This window comes from Danio rerio, chromosome 19, assembly GCF_052040795.2.
Source record: "Danio rerio strain M-AB ecotype USA chromosome 19, GRCz13ab, whole genome shotgun sequence".
NCBI classification, from domain to species: Eukaryota; Metazoa; Chordata; class Actinopteri; order Cypriniformes; family Danionidae; genus Danio; species Danio rerio.
In genome coordinates, this window is record NC_141039.2 from 16218935 (window position 1) to 16241909 (window position 22975).

The 22975-nt window shown below is 31.7% G+C and overlaps 1 protein-coding gene across 1 annotated transcript; it reads right to left on the reverse strand.

Annotated features, from left to right (window-relative positions):
* Nucleotides 1–466: 466 nt before the first annotated feature.
* LOC148679770 (uncharacterized) lies at nucleotides 467–21357 on the reverse strand. Its single transcript, XM_088651492.1, has 2 exons — nucleotides 19065–21357; nucleotides 467–3499 (listed from the first exon to the last, which is right to left on the reverse strand). The coding sequence occupies exon 1, from the start codon at nucleotides 21181–21183 to the stop codon at nucleotides 20005–20007; it is 1179 nt and encodes a 392-aa protein (XP_088507618.1). The 5' UTR covers nucleotides 21184–21357; the 3' UTR covers nucleotides 467–3499; nucleotides 19065–20004.
* Nucleotides 21358–22975: the final 1618 nt, after the last annotated feature.

Here is a 22975-nt window from a genome sequence, read left to right on the forward strand (position 1 = left end):
ATAAAGGATATAAAATATAAATAGCTTTTTTTGTGAAAGCAAAAGAGAATCTTGCGGGAGTGCTGTTTTAATGGAGTCTCAAATGATCAACGACTGCAACACGTCTTATTCCAGAACATTTGAGCTGGTTTCAGAGTTCTTTCATTTTCTTCTTCAGTTGTTTCATTTTTACAAAGCGTTTTATTTAACTTGTTTGTTAATTAAATCCAGTTTTTCTATTTAGCCTGTTATTTTTAGGCAACAAAGTTGCAAACTAATTTGCTCTGAGAGGTGGCTGTCCTCACCTGCAGCTCACACTTCAACTTTTGCTGCTGATACAGAGAGAGAGAGAGAGAGAGAGAGAGAGAGAGAGACTTTTTGACTTTTAAGGTCTCTTTATTACAAAAAACGTTTTAGCTAAAAACAATTTAGCTAATTAAAAAATACATGACATCTTAAAAAAACAAAAACATTTTTTTCTTTTTTTGCTGATACTTACAAATAAATATTTAGAACATTTTCAGAGTCAGCATGACAGATACACTGATTTACACCCCATTTGTAATTAAACATTGCCAGATCATTTACCATCTTGTAAAACCCATACTCTACATTAATGCGAGATTTTATTAGTCCTTTTACAATTAAAAAAGCATCAGTTGAACCTTTGTCATTTAATTTACTTTTTCTTGACAGCCAAATTGCCATCTTTGCTTGCCCGAATAAAAAGTTTAATAGAACATGATGCTCTCTTCGATTTTTATTGTATTTAGGTCCATAAATAAACATTGCAGGTGTAAAGGCCTCTCCAAGTTTTTGGCACCATTCTTCTAGTTGATAAAATATTGGTTGTAGTCTTTTACAATTAAGGAATAAATGGAAAACAGTTTCTGGTTCTCCACAAAAAGGACAGCCCTCCCCTATCTGAGGATCAAGGCGCGCTCTATAACAGTTTGTAGCAACAATACAGTGTACAATCCTCCACTGCAAGTCTCCAGTTCTTTTTTCAATTGGAGGCTTATATAGAGATCTCCAACAGCCTTTTGGGGAGGCATTTGGTCCAATTGTCTCTTTCCATTTGGTCTCTCTCACACTCTGTAGTTGAAACAAGTTTGAGGTTTTCACACACATCACATAGATTGATTTCTTTCCAGCAATGCTAAAAAGTCTTGGTTCTGGTGTTTTAAACGATAATAAACTGTTTTCTGTTTCTGACCAAGTTCTTGTGTTGGCTGATATAACCAGCTCTGGGAATGCAGGAATTGTATTCTCTCCATTGTTGGTTACTAAAGACAAAATGTAATCCGATGGTAATGACTCGACTATCTGAGTCAACAATTTTCCTGTTGCCCGAACAGATCTCATTCCCAGTTTGGATGCTAGATCCTCGGCAGTAATCCAGCCATCCTCAGAAACAAAGTGTCCAATTTTAAATATATTTGCAGTCTTCAAAGCTTTTCTTAGAGCAAGTGAATTGAGAATGTCCAGATCAAGAGCAGGATTGTAAAGTAGGGGTTCTTCTCTTGACCACAGCCTTTTTACACCATTGTGCTCTCTAGAGAACCTAAAAAGAGTCCATGACCTCAACATTGACCTGTAAAAAGGTGTCAGTCCAGACAGGTCTAATTTATTAGTATCCATTAAAAACAAGTGGCGGTCTAGACCCATTTGTCCTGCTCTTCTCAGGATAGCACAGGCTACTCCGGCCCAGCTTACATTTTCTCCATACAAAAGTCTTTGGGTTGTTTGTAGTCGAAAAGCTTTTACTCTAGACATTATATCCACCAAACCTTGTCCTCCTTCCTGTAGGGGTAAATACAGGGTAGCTGCCTTCAACCAGTGTTGTCCCGTCCAAAAGAAATCCACCAGAAGCTGTTGAATTATTTTCACCATGTCCTCTGGGGGGTCCAATATCATCATTTTGTGCCACAATGAAGATGCGACTAAGTTATTGCAGACCAACACTCTCCCTCTGTAGGACAACTGGGGTATTAGCCATTTCCAGTGACACAAACGAGCACACACTTTTTCTTTTAAGCCCTCCCAATTCTTTTTCTTATATTCATCAGTTCCTAAAAATACTCCTAAATATTTAAAACCTTCTTTTCCCCACTTTAAACCACAAGGTAGCATAGGACTATTAAAATAGGACTATATTCTCGCCCACACCATAAGGCATCACTTTTTTCCCAATTAACATTGGCTGACGATGCTTTACTATAGCACTCCAAAACTTCCTTTAAAACCCGAACATCCTCATTATTTCTGATTAAAACTGTGACATCATCTGCATATGCAGAAAGTTTAACAGTAGATTTAAAATCTAACGTTTTAATCTCCAGTCCTGTCAATTTTTCTCTTAGTTTGCAGAGCAATGGCTCAATGACCAGGCTGTAGAGCTGGCCAGAGAGAGGACACCCCTGTCTTATTCCTCTTTGCACCTTTACAGGAACACTTAAACCTCCAGCAACTTTAATCATGCATGTTGCTCCTTTATACAACAGTTGTATTTTTGAAATAAAACCATCACCAAATCCAAAAGCTCTTAAGGTGTCAAAAAGGAAAGTGTGGTCAACTCTGTCAAAGGCCTTTTCTTGATCTATTGACAAAAAACCTAGATCTAACTCATTGTATGAAACAACATCATAAGCATCCCGAATCAAATGCAGATTATCTGTAATAGATCTTTTCATAATACAATATGACTGATCTTTATGTATAATTGTATTTAGTGCCAGATTTAATCTATTTGACAAACATTTTGAAAAGATTTTGTAATCCGAACTTAAGATTGCAACAGGTCTCCAATTTTTTAAAAGAGTTAAGTCACCTTTTTTTGGGAGCAATGTTAAAACAGCTCTCTGACAACTCAAAGGGAGAACACCTTTGCAAACACATTTTTGTAGTACTTCAAATACATCTTTTCCTAATTCAGCCCAGAATGCCTTATAAAATTCAGCAGGCAGTCCATCCAACCCTGGTGTTCGTCCTGTGGAAAGCCCCTTAACTGCAGCAGTGACTTCCTCAAAAGTAATATCAGCCTCAAGCAAAAGTTTAAGTTCTGGAGTTAAAACTGGGAGATCCTCCAAAAGAAGTCTCCTGCATTCCTCATTAGAAGGTTCAGAGGCATATAAATCAGAATAAAAATTTACAGCAAGTCTGCGCATTGTTATTGGGTCTGAAGTGTTGTGTCCATTATTATCTTTTAAAAAATGCATCAGTTTTTCTTGTCCCTTTTTTCGTTCTAAACTAAAAAAAAAAGAAGAAGGTCCATCCATATCTCTTATTTTTAAAAAACGACTCCTTATCAGGGCTCCTTTAACCTTTTCATTTAAAAATGAACTCAACTTCTTCTTTTTCTCAGTCCATCTATCTTGAAGAGTCAGGGTATCATTTTCACTCATGCTCTTTTCAATGTCAATGATTTCATTTTCTAACCACTCCAAAGTTTTCTTTAAAACCAATGAGGAATGAGATGTATATTGCTGACAAAAACTACGGAAGTAGTACTTATGGGACACTACCTGTCAAAAAGTTTGATGGATTGTAGCCCCGCCCACTAAGGCGGGACTTCCGGTCTAAGCCCCGCCCCTTTTATATAAACTTTATAGTTCCGGTAATTAGATTCTTATCGGTTTTATATAAAATAATAATTCCGGTAATTAGATTTTTATCAGACTAATTAAATTATTGATTCCGTTAATTAGATTTTTATTAGACTAATTAAATTATTGATTCCGTTAATTAGATTTTTATCAGACTAATTAAATTAATAGGTTATTTCCGGTAATTAGATTTTAAACAAACAGAAATAAAATTAATATTATAATAATATCGGTAATTCAATTACTGTTATTAGAACCATTATTTTATATTTTTAGTTATTTGACTAAATTATATTATTACATTACAATATATTATATTATATTATATTAAGTTATATAAAATTTATATTTTATTAAATAAAATTATGTATTGTATTATATTATATTATATCATATTAAGTTATATTAAATTATTATTTTATTAACTTATATTATAATTATATTATATAATATTATTATATTATATTTTATATCATATTAAGTTATATTAAATCATTATTTTATTAACTTATATTATAATTATATTATATTATTATATTATATTATTATAATATTGATATTTATATTAAATTTAATTAACTTATATGATATATCATGATTATTCTATTATACTATATCATTACATTATTATATTATATCATATTATATTATATTATAATTAATAAACTATTAAAATAAACATTTCTTTATGTTCATACCAATGTTTCCTCTGTGTGTCAGTCTGGGCCTGAGCGTGTGAGTGATGATAAGGAAAACTGTGGATAACATCCTGTCAACTGCTTGTGAAAGATAGATTTATATCAGATGTAGAATATGTATATCTGATTGTATGTGGTGGGTGTCTCCCACTAAATACTATATGTTGTTAGGTGATTAGAAAGTGTGCTGATATCTATATATCCACATGCAGTCAACTGTATGCATATGTATGTGTGTGTGTGTGTGTGTGTGTGTGTGTGTGTGTGTCTGTGTGTCTGTGTGTGTTTGTGTGTGTGTGTGTGTGTGTGTGTGTGTACGTGTGCATGCGCTCGAGCGAACTTGGGTCTGCCCTTGTATGTTTGAATACATGACACAGTATTTACTAAATATGTTCATTAATAGGTTATGTTGTTTTTTACATTATTACTACATTAATACATATTTAAAGACACACAAACTTTTTAATGTATCTTTGTCTGACTATTAAATTTAAATATGTTTACAATATTTCTTGTCGCCTTAGCACCTTTATTAATCCGCGGTCGCCACAGCGGAATGAGCCATCAACTTATCCAGCAAGTTTTTACGCAGCTGAGCCCCTTCCAGCCGCAACCAATCTCTGGGAAAATGTTTACAATATTAATCCAGTAAATAACAAATCTTAATCTTTATTGACAATAAATTGTCACACCTTTTAAAACAACGTTATCTAAAATGTAATATTCTAAAATGTTGAAAAACACAGATGTAAATTCAAGTTGTCTTTATAATTAATGAAAACTTTTATTATGAAAAACAATTTAAAATGAAAGTTTTTCCTTTGAGTAACATGTTTTCAATTTATTTACATGCATGACCTGTAATTTATGGCACACATTGTAATACAGTTAATCCAAAGCCTAATGTTTTGAGCACTGGTCATCACTGGTGTTGGTTTAAAAAATCAACATAAAATATTTACTAAAAAGGACTTATCAGTCTTATCAGACATTATTGTTATTTCTGTTTCAAAAGATAAATAAAATGTAATTTTATTACAATAAATTGTAGTAATTGCATTACTAGACAACTTAGTTACTGAATTTTAAATTTAAACTGTTTGTATTTCATTGCAAATACTTGATCATATAAAGAGAAATATGTATATTATTCAGAATAATGGGTAAACGCTGATAATTATTTTAAGAAGAAAAATTGGCTCTCAGTTTATCTAAAAACAGTACAGCTCCAGTCCTTAGTTAAATCTACTTAATGTTTTATAGTAAAATTTTCTAGTTTAACTACTGATTCCACCATTTATATGTTCATACAACAGTGTCAAATCTAGTAAGTCTACAAATTTGTCAAAATTAGTCCAGTTTACAAGTAGTTCTTGAAAGTAGACTGATTACTTTTTTACAGGGTAAATAATGCTTTTCTTCTACCAATAGATTTAATCAAGATTATTGTTACTACACACAATTTGTTGGGAGTGTATATACTTCTTTAAACTATGTTTTTTTATTGGCAAACACATTTTCAAATTTTCAAACTAAAATCTAGCATAATGTTTTTCACTCTGAATATAAAAACATTATCTGTGCATTTTTACTTGGAAAAGTGATGTTTAAAATACTATTCATTAAACTTACTGCATGACTGGAGTTTTATTTTTACAAACCAATAGCATTGACCTAATTCAAGCTTTTGATTTTGCACTCTATTGCAGTTTTTCAACACAAAATGTTTTATGCATGTGTTAAAAATCTGTAATTTTGCACAACTGTTTGTATGTAACATAGCATACATGTTTTTTAAAACTGTCAGTTTTCAAAAGTTACTTAACGTTGTCCCCTTTCTTCAGGAGTTTTTAGGAACAACGATGTTTCATTTGGGGGAAAGAAAAAAAGTGATGTTTTGAAGTACATTGGTTACAACAATATGGTGTAAAGGTTAGAATTTGGGGTTTCATCCAGACGGCTGGGGCTCAACTCATGATTTAAGAATATTTTTTAACCTCTAAAGTGTCCCAAACATTAATAACAACACTTAGCCACAATTATTTGTATTCTAGTTGAATGCTACACTCAATACTGTCAGCAAAGCACAATAATAACAAAGAGTAAACACTTTTTTATTTTAAGAATACTTTGCAGTAAACTTTAATCCATAAATAAGTTTATTTTTCAACCTTCTAATGCAGAATGTTTTTGAAACATTAAATTATGTTTTTACCACCACTGTCATCATACCAAATTAAATGACCTAATTCAAGTAACCAGTGCTGTAGTTTTTAACTCAATGTCTTTGCAAACTTTTTTTGCATATGTGTTAAAAGTCTAATTTTACACAACTCTCATAGCATCTGTCACGATGCATACAGTAAAAGGCACAATATCCATTTCTACTGCCAATTTTCTTTAGTTCTCTCATTCTTCACAGTATATATTTATTTTTCACAAGAAGTATGACTCTACAAAGGCAAGGCAAGGCAAGGAAAGTTTATTTATATAGTACATTTCATACATAATGTCAATTCAAAGTGCTTTATATAAACAGGAATAAAAGAGACATGTTTAAGAAAGATAAAAACAATAATAAAAAATATTTAAAATGATAAAAACAGATCAAATGTGTTAAAACAAGTTATAAAAGAATGAAAAAGAAGAGAAAAACATAATACTGTGATCTGTCAATAGTGCGATCTGTCTACAAAACTAAATGAATATTTGCCACTCAAACTGCATTAATATCTTTTTGCAACAGTGTCTAATGTACTGTGTATTAGAAATGTTTTCTTTTGAACTGACATGAAAGTTTGAGATGTAAATTTTTTGGTTTTAAACCAGACACAACCAACAATATCATGTATACCTTTTGTTCATTCTCTTTTTCAAATGAAAGAGAAATTATGAAATTGTACGTCAGTGCATCTTTAAAACTAAATTGGGCGAAAATTTTAAGGTTGTCTTTCTAAACTGACTACAAACCCGTTACACATGAGAACTGTGTGTTATTGGCTTGTTTTAAACGTTAACCAACTTTAATAAATGATCTACAGTTTATACCTTTATGCTTTAGACAAGTAACCAATCCTTGACACACTATGCAACATTCTAATTTTCTAAATATTTAAATATACATTTGCCATAAATACAGGGCTTTAATCAGTTTCGACAATGTTTCTATGATTTGTTTCACACCATCATGTTTTCCACCTAGCTCAATTTTTAACTTTTTTACAGGAAAGGCATAGACACTTGAGTTGATAAACTTTTATTTCAAGTAAATATACACTGAAATAGAGTAGTACATAATGAACAAACATGGATTGCATTACCATAATAAAGACAAATTAACTAAGAGAAAAAAATACATATATACTGTCATACATTGAAGAAAAAAACAGGGTACACCACCAAAACAATAAAGACATTACTGAATATTACCAAACAACAAAGAAATGCTGCTAAAAGCATTCTGTCATGTTCTAGTATGTGGCTGGTCATAACTTAGACAGGCTCAGCAATATTTGTTATTTTGTTTTCTGAAACCAGTGACACACAAATATCTGCTATATATGTTGACATACATAGAACCTGCCTTACCCCCCATCTCATCACTCAATTCAGTCAGCTCCTCCAGAATTTTTGTATTGGTTGCACAGACAGCACCATTGCTATGAAAACACAGGTGTGTCAAATGATTTATCGTATCGGCCCATGAGTTTAAGGTCCCACTCACAACGTCCATTTCTCTTGAGATTTTTCATACGTTTGCCATCTCCTTTACATACATGTTTAGAATCACACGCATCATTAATGATCTTCTCCAGAAGAAAAACCCTATGGTCCCTATAATGCTGTTTAAACATGTTGTCCACAATAGACCTTATTTGACAATCAAAAACAGGGTTGCACTCGTACTCGGGCCTTTCATGCGCATTACCGTCAGTATTTTGAGAACAATAGCAACCAACCATCTTTGCATGGTGCCTGTCAGAAAAAAATCTGAAAATATTTTTAAGAAAACGTTTTTCTTTAATCACAATACAAAGTTTGTCCCATAATCTGTGTAGATCATATAAAGTAGTACCTTAAAGATGCGGCCTGTGTCCTTAAACAGCGATAGTTCAGTCCTAATAGTTCAGTGTAAACAAGACCAAAGAAGGGGCTGTGGTCCTCAAAGATAGTATCTTTTTATGTCTTTAATCTTCTTTTTACTCCTGATCAATGGGTTCTTGTAGAAACCTTTAGGATCAGTGACTGTACCCAGAAGCATTACTCGATGGTAGCTGGAAGTGATAAAGGGCCGCTTTATCTACACTTTCAAACAGGCCCGCCTTCACTCACGGGGCAGTACTATGAACATCTGCCATGGTGTCATAATAGTCATGATAGTTGACATCTTTTCTTTTATTTTAGACACTGGCGTGATGATGTAGGGCTACCTATTTTTAAAATAAAAATAAAAATACAGGGTCATACCGTAAATATATTCGCAATGAAAGATTTTAGAGAACTAATAGAATTTTACATTTCATGAAAGTTTTAGGTTGACAAAATATAATGCACAGCTGAAGTCATCTCAAAACTCATTGCCAAAATGGACAATACAATTAATTTGAATGTTTTTTTAAGCAAATATGTACAGTCTTTTCAACACTACTCTGCAATTTGAATTGTTCAATATAGTTGTTTATTTGGATTCCTATTAGGGCTCAAAGCAGTCACATATTTAACTGAAATTTGCATCTTTCATGATAGTGTTCTTTTTCAAAGAATGTTTGAGAAGAAATAGGATTACATCTACAATTGCATATTCATTTTGGAATTTAAGTGAAACACTTGTAAGAAAATACAATTAAATTTATGAAATAACCCATATTCCATAACTTATTACAATGCCTTTGAGGTCAAGAAAGAGATCAAGTTTACGACCCATTACCTCATAATTGGTTATTAGATAAAAGTTATTTTAAAAACTCAAGTTTGGTTAAAAACCTAGGCTTTCTTAAATTTGTTCTGTTAAAACATAAAGAAATTTTAAAAATCAAGTTATGCATTATACGTTCTGGAGATATATAAACATACACTTTACCATCAGATAATCTACGAATAACAATATTCACCAATTTTATATAAAGGGTACCAAAACCGTTTGCTTATATTTGTTGCAGAGTAGCAATAAGATGTTTTTATTGTTTTTTTTTTTATGTTATGTGATACTAAATCTAGTGTCTGGGCTATAATTTTAGTGATATACTTATGATAAAGTTGAAATAAAAAGCTGATACATTTAGTTAACCATCATGTGCTTGACATTTTGGTAAATAGTTAAAGCTTCTGATTGTACTAATTGAATATTTAGCATTTTGAAAGGTAAATATGTGTCAGGGTATGTAAAGCTGACACCTCTTACTTGTTTGGTTGAGATTTGTGGAATGTTTCCACAAATTGAAATATTAAAGTGTTTTTCTTATTCACTATTCTGCAACTTTGATGCAACATTGTAAAAGTGTTAGAAATATACAAAAGCACATGTCATGCTGTTTTGTAAAAACAGACAGTCATATCAGTAAAGAACTGCACTTCCTGAGACAAACATTTTGTTTTGCTGTAAATCTTTAATATTTTAATGTATTGGTCAGGATGTAAGCATACAACTTACATATAACTGACTTTTTGTACGACAATCTTTCGATGAACATGTTGACATTATATTGTGACATTTTTAGAGTGGTCTTTGAAATAGTTACAACATCACAGATGTAAAGTACTCGAACAATGTTTGAACAATGTTAGCTGATTGCTGTACTTAAGTACTACTTTTATGATTTGTACCCTACTTGAGTACAGTTAAAATTAATGTTTACTTTTACTTCATTACTTTTTTAAAAACAGTATTTTTTTTTTACAACTTTCAATTTTATTTATTCTCAAAAAAAGTTCCTTACTCCTAACAAAACGACAAAGCTGCTTAAATTAATGTTATTTACTTTGTAATTGACATTCATTTCAATATTCCATCAAACTGGTCAGACATGCTCTTTGATTGTTTAGAAGTCATGTCCTGTCACATTGAGCTCTACAATACACATCAACCCAGTAAGTCTGCTATCAGTACACTTCTGTTAAGCAGTTCATAAGAAAGTATACATCCAGTCCATTGTCTGTGTACACATCCACATAATTTTATTTAGATGCCGCATAGAAATAAACTTAAACCTCACTTAAGTATATTTAAACTCATACAAACAGAAAGCGTTTAGTTATTTGTCCTACAGTATGCTTGGTCATTGTTTTACGCGTACAATTTTATTACAGTACGTGTTCTAAGTACATTTGGTTAGTAGTTATTTTAACACTCTTTGATTAATTGGGCACATTATTTTCTACATAGTGTTATAGACACATGTACTAAGACAGAGAATAAATTTGTTTGAGTCGACTTAACTGAAATGAACTGCGAACATGTCAAATCTTTATAAAATACGGTAATCTTATAATAACACCAATTTAACTGCTTACTGCAGTGAGAAAAATATTAAAATGAAATCACAAAAACATAAAAAGTATACATGCAGCTAGACAAAGAGCCTGTATAATTCAATATTACCATGTTGAGTGTATTCTTTTTAGTATATATACTGTAAAAGTATAATTTCAAGTGTGACAGCAGTAAACATTAAGCACACAAGTAGCTAACAATAACATTTTTATTTATACATCCTGTCAACTTATAAGAATAGTAGTAGTTCACTTATACTTGTAGTAGATAAATAGTTTGTGCTGGAAATGATGCAATGAAATGATGCATTTATGTCTCCACTTAAACTATCCATATGAGAACTGTCGGTGCTGCATGCTCAATGCTTCAACATTTGCACCACAGGTCTGGCTTGCCAAACAATTTAGCCTTATAATTTTTAGTTATACAGTGTCCATAGTACTCTAGTGTCTTGAAACTTGCAAGAGTACAGCTAGTGTAGCCTTGGTTAACTAGTAGTACACAAAGCAGTTACCACAAGGGATAGTGTGTTATTGAAAACATGTCATGCAATTTGTAGAAACCAATTTAGAAAACAACTGAATTAACCGCTGAGCATTTTTTCTCAGAATAAGTGCAGTTTTAGATTACCTGTGGATTTTGAAAATGTTTATAATTTTAAAAAATTATAAAAATAATTGTAATAAAAATAACAAAAGCTTTAAACATTATTCAACCATGTAATGAACTTACACAGTCATATGGTCAAAGTATACTTGTTGCTAATCAAATATAGCCCATAAAAGTACATTAAATACCCAAGAGAATATGCTGTAGTACAAATTATTTACAATTCAAATATACCAAATTTAATATTTCAAAATATGGGATTTCAAGATAGCAAATAATTAATTACATTGAATTATACAGGCTCTTTGTCTAGCTGCATGTATACTTTTTATGTTTTTGTGATTTCATTTTAATATTTTTCTCACTGCAGTAAGCAGTTAAATTGGTGTTATTATAAGATTACCGTATTTTATAAAGATTTGACATGTTCGCAGTTCATTTCAGTTAAGTCGACTCAAACAAATTTATTCTCTGTCTTAGTACATGTGTCTATAACACTATGTAGAAAATAATGTGCCCAATTAATCAAAGAGTGTTAAAATAACTACTAACCAAATGTACTTAGAACACGTACTGTAATAAAATTGTACGCGTAAAACAATGACCAAGCATACTGTAGGACAAATAACTAAACGCTTTCTGTTTGTATGAGTTTAAATATACTTAAGTGAGGTTTAAGTTTATTTCTATGCGGCATCTAAATAAAATTATGTGGATGTGTACACAGACAATGGACTGGATGTATACTTTCTTATGAACTGCTTAACAGAAGTGTACTGATAGCAGACTTACTGGGTTGATGTGTATTGTAGAGCTCAATGTGACAGGACATGACTTCTAAACAATCAAAGAGCATGTCTGACCAGTTTGATGGAATATTGAAATGAATGTCAATTACAAAGTAAATAACATTAATTTAAGCAGCTTTGTCGTTTTGTTAGGAGTAAGGAACTTTTTTTGAGAATAAATAAAATTGAAAGTTGTAAAAAAAAAATACTGTTTTTAAAAAAGTAATGAAGTAAAAGTAAACATTAATTTTAACTGTACTCAAGTAGGGTACAAATCATAAAAGTAGTACTTAAGTACAGCAATCAGCTAACATTGTTCAAACATTGTTCGAGTACTTTACATCTGTGATGTTGTAACTATTTCAAAGACCACTCTAAAAATGTCACAATATAATGTCAACATGTTCATCGAAAGATTGTCGTACAAAAAGTCAGTTATATGTAAGTTGTATGCTTACATCCTGACCAATACATTAAAATATTAAAGATTTACAGCAAAACAAAATGTTTGTCTCAGGAAGTGCAGTTCTTTACTGATATGACTGTCTGTTTTTACAAAACAGCATGACATGTGCTTTTGTATATTTCTAACACTTTTACAATGTTGCATCAAAGTTGCAGAATAGTGAATAAGAAAAACACTTTAATATTTCAATTTGTGGAAACATTCCACAAATCTCAACCAAACAAGTAAGAGGTGTCAGCTTTACATACCCTGACACATATTTACCTTTCAAAATGCTAAATATTCAATTAGTACAATCAGAAGCTTTAACTATTTACCAAAATGTCAAGCACATGATGGTTAACTAAATGTATCAGCTTTTTATTTCAACTTTATCATAAGTATATCACTAAAATTATAGCCCAGACACTAGATTTAGTATCACATAACATAAAAAAAAAAACAATAAAAACATCTTATTGCTACTCTGCAACAAATATAAGCAAACGGTTTTGGTACCCTTTATATAAAATTGGTGAATATTGTTATTAGTAGATTATCTGATGGTAAAGTGTATGTTTATATATCTCCAGAACGTATAATGCATAACTTGATTTTTAAAATTTCTTTATGTTTTAACAGAACAAATTTAAGAAAGCCTAGGTTTTTAACCAAACTTGAGTTTTTAAAATAACTTTTATCTAATAACCAATTATGAGGTAATGGGTCGTAAACTTGATCTCTTTCTTGACCTCAAAGGCATTGTAATAAGTTATGGAATATGGGTTATTTCATAAATTTAATTGTATTTTCTTACAAGTGTTTCACTTAAATTCCAAAATGAATATGCAATTGTAGATGTAATCCTATTTCTTCTCAAACATTCTTTGAAAAAGAACACTATCATGAAAGATGCAAATTTCAGTTAAATATGTGACTGCTTTGAGCCCTAATAGGAATCCAAATAAACAACTATATTGAACAATTCAAATTGCAGAGTAGTGTTGAAAAGACTGTACATATTTGCTTAAAAAAACATTCAAATTAATTGTATTGTCCATTTTGGCAATGAGTTTTGAGATGACTTCAGCTGTGCATTATATTTTGTCAACCTAAAACTTTCATGAAATGTAAAATTCTATTAGTTCTCTAAAATCTTTCATTGCGAATATATTTACGGTATGACCCTGTATTTTTATTTTTATTTTAAAAATAGGTAGCCCTACATCATCACGCCAGTGTCTAAAATAAAAGAAAAGATGTCAACTATCATGACTATTATGACACCATGGCAGATGTTCATAGTACTGCCCCGTGAGTGAAGGCGGGCCTGTTTGAAAGTGTAGATAAAGCGGCCCTTTATCACTTCCAGCTACCATCGAGTAATGCTTCTGGGTACAGTCACTGATCCTAAAGGTTTCTACAAGAACCCATTGATCAGGAGTAAAAAGAAGATTAAAGACATAAAAAGATACTATCTTTGAGGACCACAGCCCCTTCTTTGGTCTTGTTTGCACTGAACTATTAGGACTGAACTATCGCTGTTTAAGGACACAGGCCGCATCTTTAAGGTACTACTTTATATGATCTACACAGATTATGGGACAAACTTTGTATTGTGATTAAAGAAAAACGTTTTCTTAAAAATATTTTCAGATTTTTTTCTGACAGGCACCATGCAAAGATGGTTGGTTGCTATTGTTCTCAAAATACTGACGGTAATGCGCATGAAAGGCCCGAGTACGAGTGCAACCCTGTTTTTGATTGTCAAATAAGGTCTATTGTGGACAACATGTTTAAACAGCATTATAGGGACCATAGGGTTTTTCTTCTGGAGAAGATCATTAATGATGCGTGTGATTCTAAACATGTATGTAAAGGAGATGGCAAACGTATGAAAAATCTCAAGAGAAATGGACGTTGTGAGTGGGACCTTAAACTCATGGGCCGATACGATAAATCATTTGACACACCTGTGTTTTCATAGCAATGGTGCTGTCTGTGCAACCAATACAAAAATTCTGGAGGAGCTGACTGAATTGAGTGATGAGATGGGGGGTAAGGCAGGTTCTATGTATGTCAACATATATAGCAGATATTTGTGTGTCACTGGTTTCAGAAAACAAAATAACAAATATTGCTGAGCCTGTGTAAGTTATGACCAGCCACATACTAGAACATGACAGAATGCTTTTAGCAGCATTTCTTTGTTGTTTGGTAATATTCAGTAATGTCTTTATTGTTTTGGTGGTGTACCCTGTTTTTTTCTTCAATGTATGACAGTATATATGTATTTTTTTCTCTTAGTTAATTTGTCTTTATTATGGTAATGCAATCCATGTTTGTTCATTATGTACTACTCTATTTCAGTGTATATTTACTTGAAATAAAAGTTTATCAACTCAAGTGTCTATGCCTTTCCTGTAAAAAAGTTAAAAATTGAGCTAGGTGGAAAACATGATGGTGTGAAACAAATCATAGAAACATTGTCGAAACTGATTAAAGCCCTGTATTTATGGCAAATGTATATTTAAATATTTAGAAAATTAGAATATTGCATAGTGTGTCAAGGATTGGTTACTTGTCTAAAGCATAAAGGTATAAACTGTAGATCATTTATTAAAGTTGGTTAACGTTTAAAACAAGCCAATAACACACAGTTCTCATGTGTAACGGGTTTGTAGTCAGTTTAGAAAGACAACCTTAAAATTTTCGCCCAATTTAGTTTTAAAGATGCACTGACGTACAATTTCATAATTTCTCTTTCATTTGAAAAAGAGAATGAACAAAAGGTATACATGATATTGTTGGTTGTGTCTGGTTTAAAACCAAAAAATTTACATCTCAAACTTTCATGTCAGTTCAAAAGAAAACATTTCTAATACACAGTACATTAGACACTGTTGCAAAAAGATATTAATGCAGTTTGAGTGGCAAATATTCATTTAGTTTTGTAGACAGATCGCACTATTGACAGATCACAGTATTATGTTTTTCTCTTCTTTTTCATTCTTTTATAACTTGTTTTAACACATTTGATCTGTTTTTATCATTTTAAATATTTTTTATTATTGTTTTTATCTTTCTTAAACATGTCTCTTTTATTCCTGTTTATATAAAGCACTTTGAATTGACATTATGTATGAAATGTACTATATAAATAAACTTTCCTTGCCTTGCCTTGCCTTTGTAGAGTCATACTTCTTGTGAAAAATAAATATATACTGTGAAGAATGAGAGAACTAAAGAAAATTGGCAGTAGAAATGGATATTGTGCCTTTTACTGTATGCATCGTGACAGATGCTATGAGAGTTGTGTAAAATTAGACTTTTAACACATATGCAAAAAAAGTTTGCAAAGACATTGAGTTAAAAACTACAGCACTGGTTACTTGAATTAGGTCATTTAATTTGGTATGATGACAGTGGTGGTAAAAACATAATTTAATGTTTCAAAAACATTCTGCATTAGAAGGTTGAAAAATAAACTTATTTATGGATTAAAGTTTACTGCAAAGTATTCTTAAAATAAAAAAGTGTTTACTCTTTGTTATTATTGTGCTTTGCTGACAGTATTGAGTGTAGCATTCAACTAGAATACAAATAATTGTGGCTAAGTGTTGTTATTAATGTTTGGGACACTTTAGAGGTTAAAAAATATTCTTAAATCATGAGTTGAGCCCCAGCCGTCTGGATGAAACCCCAAATTCTAACCTTTACACCATATTGTTGTAACCAATGTACTTCAAAACATCACTTTTTTTCTTTCCCCCAAATGAAACATCGTTGTTCCTAAAAACTCCTGAAGAAAGGGGACAACGTTAAGTAACTTTTGAAAACTGACAGTTTTAAAAAACATGTATGCTATGTTACATACAAACAGTTGTGCAAAATTACAGATTTTTAACACATGCATAAAACATTTTGTGTTGAAAAACTGCAATAGAGTGCAAAATCAAAAGCTTGAATTAGGTCAATGCTATTGGTTTGTAAAAATAAAACTCCAGTCATGCAGTAAGTTTAATGAATAGTATTTTAAACATCACTTTTCCAAGTAAAAATGCACAGATAATGTTTTTATATTCAGAGTGAAAAACATTATGCTAGATTTTAGTTTGAAAATTTGAAAATGTGTTTGCCAATAAAAAAACATAGTTTAAAGAAGTATATACACTCCCAACAAATTGTGTGTAGTAACAATAATCTTGATTAAATCTATTGGTAGAAGAAAAGCATTATTTACCCTGTAAAAAAGTAATCAGTCTACTTTCAAGAACTACTTGTAAACTGGACTAATTTTGACAAATTTGTAGACTTACTAGATTTGACACTGTTGTATGAACATATAAATGGTGGAATCAGTAGTTAAACTAGAAAATTTTACTATAAAACATTAAGTAGATTTAACTAAGGACTGAAGCTGTACTGTTTTTAGATAAACTGAGAGCCAATTTTTCTTCTTAAAATAATTATCAGCGTTTACCCATTATTCTGAATAATATACATATTTCTCTTTATATGATCAAGTATTTGCAATGAAATACAAACAGTTTAAATTTAAAATTCAGTAACTAAGTTGTCTAGTAATGCAATTACTACAATTTATTGTAATAAAATTACATTTTATTTATCTTTTGAAACAGAAATAACAATAATGTCTGATAAGACTGATAAGTCCTTTTTAGTAAATATTTTATGTTGATTTTTTAAACCAACACCAGTGATGACCAGTGCTCAAAACATTAGGCTTTGGATTAACTGTATTACAATGTGTGCCATAAATTACAGGTCATGCATGTAAATAAATTGAAAACATGTTACTCAAAGGAAAAACTTTCATTTTAAATTGTTTTTCATAATAAAAGTTTTCATTAATTATAAAGACAACTTGAATTTACATCTGTGTTTTTCAACATTTTAGAATATTACATTTTAGATAACGTTGTTTTAAAAGGTGTGACAATTTATTGTCAATAAAGATTAAGATTTGTTATTTACTGGATTAATATTGTAAACATTTTCCCAGAGATTGGTTGCGGCTGGAAGGGGCTCAGCTGCGTAAAAACTTGCTGGATAAGTTGATGGCTCATTCCGCTGTGGCGACCGCGGATTAATAAAGGTGCTAAGGCGACAAGAAATATTGTAAACATATTTAAATTTAATAGTCAGACAAAGATACATTAAAAAGTTTGTGTGTCTTTAAATATGTATTAATGTAGTAATAATGTAAAAAACAACATAACCTATTAATGAACATATTTAGTAAATACTGTGTCATGTATTCAAACATACAAGGGCAGACCCAAGTTCGCTCGAGCGCATGCACACGTACACACACACACACACACACACACACAAACACACACAGACACACAGACACACACACACACACACACACACACACACACACACACATACATATGCATACAGTTGACTGCATGTGGATATATAGATATCAGCACACTTTCTAATCACCTAACAACATATAGTATTTAGTGGGAGACACCCACCACATACAATCAGATATACATATTCTACATCTGATATAAATCTATCTTTCACAAGCAGTTGACAGGATGTTATCCACAGTTTTCCTTATCATCACTCACACGCTCAGGCCCAGACTGACACACAGAGGAAACATTGGTATGAACATAAAGAAATGTTTATTTTAATAGTTTATTAATTATAATATAATATAATATGATATAATATAATAATGTAATGATATAGTATAATAGAATAATCATGATATATCATATAAGTTAATTAAATTTAATATAAATATCAATATTATAATAATATAATATAATAATATAATATAATTATAATATAAGTTAATAAAATAATGATTTAATATAACTTAATATGATATAAAATATAATATAATAATATTATATAATATAATTATAATATAAGTTAATAAAATAATAATTTAATATAACTTAATATGATATAATATAATATAATACAATACATAATTTTATTTAATAAAATATAAATTTTATATAACTTAATATAATATAATATAATATATTGTAATGTAATAATATAATTTAGTCAAATAACTAAAAATATAAAATAATGGTTCTAATAACAGTAATTGAATTACCGATATTATTATAATATTAATTTTATTTCTGTTTGTTTAAAATCTAATTACCGGAAATAACCTATTAATTTAATTAGTCTGATAAAAATCTAATTAACGGAATCAATAATTTAATTAGTCTAATAAAAATCTAATTAACGGAATCAATAATTTAATTAGTCTGATAAAAATCTAATTACCGGAATTATTATTTTATATAAAACCGATAAGAATCTAATTACCGGAACTATAAAGTTTATATAAAAGGGGCGGGGCTTAGACCGGAAGTCCCGCCTTAGTGGGCGGGGCTACAATCCATCAAACTTTTTGACAGGTAGTGTCCCATAAGTACTACTTACGGATATGAGCTTTCCCCACTTCCCACCAATCAATATTGTTTTCAAAACAAAATTTTTCCATTTTCCAGGTCTCCCGAAAAACTTTAAAATTCTGGCAAAAATTTTTATCTTCAAGAAGTTTGACATTAAAATGCCAGTAATAACTCTTATGTTTTCTCTCTACCAGCATACAGTCAATTGTTATTAATTTATGATCTGAAAAACATATAGGGATAATTGATGCATTAGCAACCTTGTTTCTTCCAGTATGTGAAATATAAAATCTATCTAATCGAGCTCCAGACACTTTTCTATTACTGATTTTTATCCAAGTATATTGTTTCTCTAATGGGTTATGTTCTCTCCAAACATCAGAAAAGCAAACATTTTTTATTATATTTTCTAAAAACGCAGCTGATTGTAAATGAGGTTCTTCTCCATTTCTGTCTTGAATAAAGTTTAATGTGCAATTCCAATCTCCCCCTAATATAGCAATGTCACCCTCGTGTTGTTGTTTAAATATGTGCTCTAATTTAGTGAAGAACTGTATCCTGTCTGCTCCATTAGGGGCATAAACATTTACAAAAAAGAAGAAGAAACCCATTATTTCAGCTCTTATAACCAATAACCTGCCAGGAATTTCTTCCTTTTTTGACAGGACTTTTACTTTTAATGTGGGGGAAAAAAGTACAGCCACTCCAGCACTTAGATTAGTTCCATGACTAAGGATTTTCTCCCCTTTCCACCATAATCCCCAATCAACCTCATTATCCATACAACTATGAGTTTCTTGTAGCATCACCACACTCAACTCTTTTAACTTTATTATTTCTGCAAGGTGACTCCTTTTTTCCCCATCTCTCATTCCATTTACATTAACTGATCCCACTCTCAAGACTTCCATGCATAAGGGAAAAAAGAGAGGAAAGAACAGATAGCAAAGAGAAAGAAACACCTTCATTTAGTATTTAGTTTTCCCCCTCACTTTCCCTGGCTTTTTTCCACTTCTTATATTAGTGATATGTTTTCTTAATCGAAACCGTTTCTGTTGTGACAGCACTTCCAGGCTGCTCACTTTTCTGGCCCGCATAACAGAAGAAATAAATTTTTCTGTATCAGGGAAATAATCACTAACTTCAACACCCACTTTTCCTTTAGTTTTGTCTAAGAAGGAATTAATTTGTTCAACAGTATACAAGCCATTGTCATTTTCTGCTGCAGCATCTGACCACTGTTCCTCATCTCTTATACTATCATCCATACACTGTGACAAACCATCCAACTCATCAATCATACTGTCCCCTACACTTTCAGCTTGTGAGATTTCACATTCTTCTGCCATGCAATCAGTTGTATCATTATTCTCAGCAGCCTCACTAACATCAACACACTCTGCAGGGTTGCTACAACCAGGTTGTTCTACGCTGGAAACTATAACTGAAGTTTCACTCACCTCTTGCTGTTCTTCTTCCCTTTGCTCGCCACCTCCCTGTGTCTGTTTATCTCCTGTTTGTATTTCCGTGTCATTTGTCCCGGTATTTGTATCAGTTGTTTGTTTTCCATCCTTATTTGGACAAAAAAACCGTTTGTGCCCAAAAATTCCGCACTGAAAGCACTTCATGCTTTCAGTACTAGCGAAAACCATGTAGGAATTTTCCCCATGATTTACGCGAAAAGACGCGTCTAATATACGGTCCGGTGAATTCAAAAACATGTAAACTTGACGTCTAAACGAGAGAACATGTTTTAAAGCGACATTCTTACACCCAAGGGGGATCGTTCTAACGGGGCCTGCAATTTTCCCAAACCTTTGCAACTCTTTCGTAATCATTTCATCTGAAATAAAAGGCGGAACATTCGAGATCGTGATTTTTGTTGCAGGAGTGGACAGCGGGTTTACCCTTACAAACGTTTCTTTCACCCATATTCCACTCACAATCAGCTGATTAACTAAAGATTCCGATTTAAGGAATACAACAACAGCTTTGTTCATGCGGGAGGCCGAGGGAATATTCTCAAAGCCTACCTGTTCTCCAAAGATCAAAAGCAGCTCCTCCACTGTCACCCCCGGCTCTGGTACACACCTGCAACCGTTTCTGAGTGACAGTGAGGGCGTCCCTTGCTCGGGATCAGCCGCCATTGCGGCGTTTAATGTTGTTTAAACGTTATTTAGGTACAAAAATAACAAACATAAACTACAAAGAAAACGGGGGGGAAAAATAAATTAATTTAAGGGGAAAAAAAAAGGTAAGAAAAGCCACGGTCTCCAAAAGACGCTCAGCTCCCGTTCACCCAAACGCACACCACGTGAGAGAGAGAGAGAGAGAGAGAGAAAGCAAAAGAGTGCAATCGAAATCATTCATTTTTGTCCAAAAGTATCGGTCAGGTGATGTTGATGTGAACAGCTGAAGCTGTCATATTATTTGTAGTTAATTTATTATTAATGATGATTTTAAAAATGGTAAAAAAAAATATCGCTCTTGGCGATATCTTTGCCTATTGTCCATACATGACACTATCGTCTATCAGCACAACCCTAATTCAGTTTGATCGAAATATTCATATTGATTATAACGAGCGCGCGTGAAAGCTGTCACCACACACACACACACACACACACACATACGGATTTGACAGCCTTCACAGCAGCACAGGGGAGAGCTGAGCCGGTCACTGAATCCATCATGGGGCTCTTAACTCACCGCCACATTCTCTTTATATTATGCTGTGTTTGTCTGTGCCTGCAGTTGAGTGAAACTCACAGCGGTTTATCATAAACTTTTCATCAATCATTTTTCTCGCAATTGACAGCAAGAACGAACATAGAAGTATTGACAAGCAGCAGCTACATGTGTTCAAAAGAATTTAAAATGCCAAATAGGATGAATCTATGCCGCATTCTCTAAAGTAACGTAATACAATCTGTATCTAGCTTTTTGCTTGTACGATGGCCCTGAACAGTCAAAAAACACCTCTAAAAAAAGGCTTTTTTCGGACATGACATATTTTTACATTTGTACATTACTGTAAAACGTTTTATTCAAGAACATTTAAGCTGGTTTTAGTCCTTACCTCTTTCATTTTCATTTTGTTTAAAATATATTTAACTTGCTTGTTGATTACATCCCATTTTGTTATTTAACCTATTATTTTTCTGCAACAGTCAAGTTGCAAGTTAATTTGCTTTGAAGAAAAGAAAATAACTTATTTTTTGCTGATTTATGTGAAATCATGAATATAGGTCTATATAATCACCTTGCAATTTTGAAATTAAAGCTTTTTTTTTTTTTTTGCTTTGAGTAAACTATTTAGTTTATAATATTTTATGTTCAATCAGTTTAATCTTTTATGAAGTTTGCTGTATAAAAGTATAACATTTTGAAATATTTCTAATTATCGGCCTATATATATATCGGCTATCAGTCTCCAGGTATGTAGAGTTATCAGTTATTGATATCGGCCCAAAAATCCATATCGGTGCATCCCTAGTGCTAAAGGAAAATTCATGTTTAGCACTAGAGGTAATATGCCTGCACCATCAGGCATAAGAACTATACTTAACGATGTTGAATGCAGAGGGAACCAAAAACAAAACATACATGACAAGAAAATCTCACACACCTTAAGATTACAAAGAAAAACAACCACGAGAGAGCACCAATAATTAATTTTAAATGCCTGATTTGACCAGTATAAATAATAGTATATACATTTTTTCAATTAATTAAAATAAATCTTTTGACTGACTGATTTAAGCAATTTCACTGATTTAAAAATCTATATTGGGCTAAAATCTGTGAAATCCTGTTGAGACTACTTCCTATTATGGCAGGGCTCCATAACAAACATGAAAAAGATAGATTTGCAACTTTTGTTTTACCCAGACGTTGATTATTTTACACATTCACGTTGAAGCTATTTTAACATAATTT